This window comes from Thalia democratica, chromosome 3, assembly GCF_965202585.1.
Source record: "Thalia democratica chromosome 3, ktThaDemo2.hap1.1, whole genome shotgun sequence".
In the NCBI taxonomy this organism is placed as follows: domain Eukaryota; kingdom Metazoa; phylum Chordata; class Thaliacea; order Salpida; family Salpidae; genus Thalia; species Thalia democratica.
In genome coordinates, this window is record NC_139167.1 from 52858159 (window position 1) to 52863277 (window position 5119).

The following is a 5119-nucleotide window of genomic DNA, read 5'->3' on the forward strand; positions in this document are numbered from 1 at the left end:
TGTTATGACGTGAAAAAAATATATAAGAAACAGTTATGTTTTAATAATGTGAAAATACTATAAAAACTCAACGCAGTCTAAAAAAAGAGGCAAAATAAAATCAAGCTATTTTTTTAAGGAGTTATGAGTTAGAGTAACAAAGAAAAACTATTATTCAAACTAGTGTCTAAATAAAAACGATGTGAGCTAACACGATTAAGCCCTACAAAAATTTATAAACTTTATTTAAGCAAATTGCTTTGTGAGTAATTTAAAAATAGTTATGATTAGCATTGTATACAATTAATTACAGTATTTTACTTTTTTAAAATAATAATGCTTTTAAAGGGTTGGAGAAAACTTTGTTGGTATAGTACGAACTTTCAAAACCCTTTAATCTTAAGCTTAAGGTAAATACATATAACTTCATTTAAAAAAACGAATTAAAAAACAAAGTTGTAGATGTAAAGTATCTGTTTTAGAGAAATAAAAACGAAGGATTTTGGCCGAATAAAATCAGTGAAAAATTCTACAACGCAAATTCATTCTGTTGAATTGCTAGAAGAATTTAAAGATTATATGATTACAACAACAAAAATTTAAAGTACTGACTATCAAACTAAAATTACTTTGTATAAAGATTTTGTATAATTTACAATAAGAAAGTACTTACTCAGTTATTTCAAGTACTGGGTACCTAACTAAAGTAAATCTAAGTTACTTTATTTTTGTACTAGTGATTTAATGCAAGAAGTTAAATTTTAAACACTTAGAAAAAAGTACTGTTAAAAATAGTCAAATAAAAAAATACTATAAAAAATCAATTATTTATGATTAAAAATAACTATAAGTATCTAAAAAAATCATTAAATCTTCAATGTATTTTTTTTTAATTTCATTCAATTAACAATAAATAATTAAATAACTTTAAACATTCTGCAAACAATATATCCAATATTAGAAAAAATAAAAAAGCTTTATAAATTTGTCTGAAGAATGTATAAAATGTATGAAAATATAACTTTTTGTTAATCTAACATTACAAATAAAATTTTATTTATAAATACTCTTTGTATTTATCCCACAATTGGTCAAATCCTGGATATTTGTTTCCTGCTTCTTTCATTTTTTCATCTAAACTTTTGCTCTGCTCTTCATTTAGTTTGTTTTTCCAGTCACCTATTATTCCTTTCCGGGCAAACGGCAAATGTTCTAGACGTTTGAACTCTGGATGCGAGACTTTCTTTAACATGTTTTTGTTTTTACTTAGTAGTTTGAAAAAGTACTTAAGTAATTATATTAAGTGTAAGTTTACAAAAAATATTATAATTCAGTTTTTAAGTATATAAAAAAAAGTTTTTTTGATTACAATGAAAAATGTTTATTTGCTAAATAAAACAAATAATGTTAATTTGCTAAATGAAAATAGTCTCATAGAAGTTAGTTTGGCTAAAATACCAGCGTTTGTTCCTTTTTTACTGTTTTAATATCCGCTTTAACGGTTATTTCTTTCAGCATTTTTTTATCATCTTTTAGTAACTTTTCTTTCAAACCATTGCCCAGAAATTCAGCTATTTTTAGAATCTCTCTGAAAAAAAATTAAAGCTCAGTACTGTTTCTAAAACTATACTACGGTAAAAACGATTTAAGATAATAAGTTTGTTCGAAACACATTTGTTGGTCAATAACTCAAACGTTAAATTTTTAAGAAACATTAAAAAAACTTCTTCTTTTGTAAAACAAACATAAATTTTAAGTTAAACAGTAGCAGAAGGTTTTACTGTGGTAATGAAATATTTAAAATAAAATTTTATTATAAGTATTTTTGTTTTTTTTTTCAATCAGAAAGTTACAAAAACATAAGTGTTTAACGACTAAATAAATAGTATAAAAAATTCCTAGGTTTCTTTGTTATTGCTAAAAAAAGTTTAAAAACTTGTTTCTTAATTAAATCACAACTTAAGTCCGTTAGTATTAAGGTTTATACCAAATCTATAGCTCACTCTTCAAAGTTCGTTTTAAGGTCTTCATATAAAACAAAGTGAATGTTATCCTTTTCTTTACAGCGTTCCCACCACTCAGGCACCATGTCAAAATAGTTGTTAAAATCAACTTTTCCCTCCACGAACAACTGAAAGTAGTCGTCAAAGTTTCCGTTTTCAAACTCGTAAAAAGGAAACCCCACCGTGTGGTGATAAAACGAAACCACAGTGTCTTTCGGGTTTCTAGCTGAGAATGTTGTTAAGAGATAAAATTATACGATCAGCTGTAACGAATATAAATCACAGTTGTTGTTTAATATTGTTTACTGAATGAGGTGCGTTAGACCAGTTGTCATAATTTTTTATAAAATCTGTGTAAAGCAAGCTACTGAAAAGTAAACTGGATTACTGCCAACTACACTATGAAAATATATAAACTTTTATGTTTTTTTTTAGCTTTGACTGTCTTGAATATTAATGAATTTTTAAGAAATGTTGTTTTGCTTTAAAATCACATTTTTATGAAATATACAAAACAAGCGTCGTTAAAGAAATACACTGTCTTCTTACTAAACTTTCTATGCACAATATAATAATTTCTATTCATATCACTGTGCACATGTGCACACCGTGAAGATCACTGCGTTTGACTAGTTAGTATTGAAAACTTACTAATTTTTCCGCAAGTGATCAATGCAAAGTATAAAAGTTTTATTTGTGACGTACTCACCAACATATATGTACTTTGCTTCGTCGCTTTTTGGAGTGAAAACGTAGTGGTAATGCGTCTTAATTATCCTCGGCTTGATCGGAAACTCTTTGGTCTTTTCCGCCCCGATAAAGTCTAAAGAAGCATATTTATCGAAGATGTTGTCGCCTTTGCTCAAATCAAGACTGCGACCGTACAGCATATGTACTATGTAGAGCTGAAAAAGAAACGACAAAAGCTGAATAAGTAGTTTAAAAACAAGTTTGTTTTAAAAATTTTATTAGGACAAGTCGTACATGAGTTTTAGAGTGCTTAAACTCAGAAATTTGAATAAAGTTGTTTTAGTTTCAATTTATATCAAGATGAAAATGTTAATACTTTAGGTGAACTACGCTTTAAAAATATTTTATATGAACAATAAATGATTATGAGTTTTTTAACAAGAAATCTTTTTAAAAAGCAACATTTTATTTTATCGATGTACACATTGTTGTAAATTTAGATTTTTGTTTATAAACTAACTAAGATTTTATTTGAAATATATTTACAACTAAGTTTTTCAGATATTTAGAATAATGTTTAAGGCAGTTAAGCCTAAAACCTTATGTTCAAAATGCAACTTTCGATTAAGACTGGTATTTCTTATTTATATGCATTCTGTTGAGTACGCACTTTCAGACTGTGTTAAAAATTCGAACTTAAAAAAAAAATACTGCTTTTATTATAGGAGTTCTTAAACAAACAACTCTACTTTTATTTAAAACTAGTGTCTAACCATCCATGTAGTTCCATTTTTCGGATATGTAGCAACAAAAAGATCAGATTTTTCGGGTTGATAAGAAATAGCTGAATCAAATATCTCCTGCGTCACATGCGGCGGCTGAATATAATCTCCAATAACAGATTTCAAAACGTTAACTTTTGGAAATTTTCTTGTTTCACTCATTTTTACAAAACCTGTACTTAAATATGTTAAACTAAAATTAAAAGATTCTAAATTCAATATGTTTTCAGACAAAACGAGTATTAAATTTGCTTAAAATAAAATATTCTACCATCTAAAAAAAATTTTCACATTATTTTTTTAAATATCTTAATTTTTTATTAATTTTTTATTTCATTTTTGTCAAGTAGAACATAAACAGTAATTCTAATCAGAATATATGTTGCTTATAATGTATATAACTTCTTATAGATTTAACAAATATTTGATAATTAACTAAAGGTATAAAAACATCTTTTAGTATAATCTAATTTATTCAATCATTTTTTTTATCATTAATTAAAACTTAAAAGAAAAAAAATTAACTTAAAGCAACTTTAAATGACTTTCATCCACAGCTTAGTCAAACTAACATACTATTACAAATAAAATTTAATGATTAACTTTTTGAAATGCTCAAATGTATGCAATTAATGCTTCCTAAAGTTTGATTATCAGCATATAACTTCACATACAAAAGTAAATAAAGATTTAAAAATCGTTGATTATCTGTTTAGACATTAGCTGTTTAGTTATCTGAATCCATCAGATTTATTACTCATATGTTTTTTACACTTAAGGTTTTAAAGTATAAGAACATATTAATTAAATGTTAATTATAAAATACTCATTTGTAGCAGCTCAGGATATTTACTGATGCTCTGTAGTGTATTAGATAAAATGTACTACTTTTATTTCCAGCAATTTTTCATACAATCAAAAGAAAGTACTATGATTGAGCGCCGTAAAAATGTGTGCTAACACTTATAAATCCATCATTTAATTTCGTGTTTCGTTAATAAACATTTTTTAAATAATCGCTCCATACTAAGTTTCAAGTAAGTATTGAAAACGTTTTATAACATCTTTTTTTAATGTTAAAACTAAACTAAAAAACCTTTATTAAAGTTGTTTAACTAAATTTTCTGATCAATTTTTGTTTCATGCAAGTTTTTTATTTTGAAAGATAAACTTTTTTTTTACGTTTTAATTGCACTAACACACTAATAATATACAAATACTCAGTGTGTTACATATACTTAAGTGCTTTTTTATGTTGTTTATGCAGAAGTCAAAATTTAATGCTGTGTTGCATAAGCTATTTTATTTCCTAGACAAAAGAAATGACGTTTCAGTAAAGATTTTGTTAATTTATTTAAAAATAATTAGCTGACTAAATTAAAACCTTTTATAAAATTACAATTGCTTTGCAAGAGGTTTGCTGCGAGTATACTAATTTGTTTAAGTTAAAAACCCAAACAAAAGTTATTGGAGTGTATCATAAAAATATATTTATATGTATCTCATGAAATTTTTAAACAAGTATAAACAATTCAAACTATACTATAGCTTCAGACTTTGTGTTTAAGTATTACTTTTAACTTTTCAACATAAAAGCGTAAAAATTTGTATACAAATAAGATAGGTTGTGTGTATTTTTGGTAAAAAAATTTAGTAAACATAATG

At 25.4% G+C, this 5119-nt stretch overlaps 1 protein-coding gene across 1 annotated transcript; it reads right to left on the reverse strand.

Annotated features, from left to right (window-relative positions):
- Positions 1 to 1036: 1036 nt before the first annotated feature.
- LOC145832396 (sulfotransferase ssu-1-like) lies at positions 1037 to 3616 on the reverse strand. Its single transcript, XM_082939714.1, has 5 exons — positions 3446 to 3616; positions 2692 to 2887; positions 1983 to 2208; positions 1438 to 1567; positions 1037 to 1222 (listed from the first exon to the last, which is right to left on the reverse strand). Exons 1-5 carry the CDS (start codon positions 3614 to 3616, stop codon positions 1037 to 1039), a joined length of 909 nt encoding a protein of 302 aa, XP_082795840.1.
- Between the last annotated feature and the right edge of the window lie 1503 nt (positions 3617 to 5119).

What these genes read in the sequence shown, in the direction of transcription:
- LOC145832396 (XM_082939714.1), bottom strand. Translation starts at nt 3,616, where the DNA reads ATGAGTGAAACAAGAAAATTTCCAAAAGTTAACGTTTTGAAATCTGTT. An exon ending in AGCAAAGTACATATATGTTG is followed by an intron (nt 2,209 to 2,691) that starts GTGAGTACGTCA and finishes CAACATTCTCAG; the next exon opens with CTAGAAACCCGAAAGACACT. An exon ending in TAAAAAAGGAACAAACGCTG is followed by an intron (nt 1,223 to 1,437) that starts GTATTTTAGCCA and finishes AACATGTTAAAG; the next exon opens with AAAGTCTCGCATCCAGAGTT.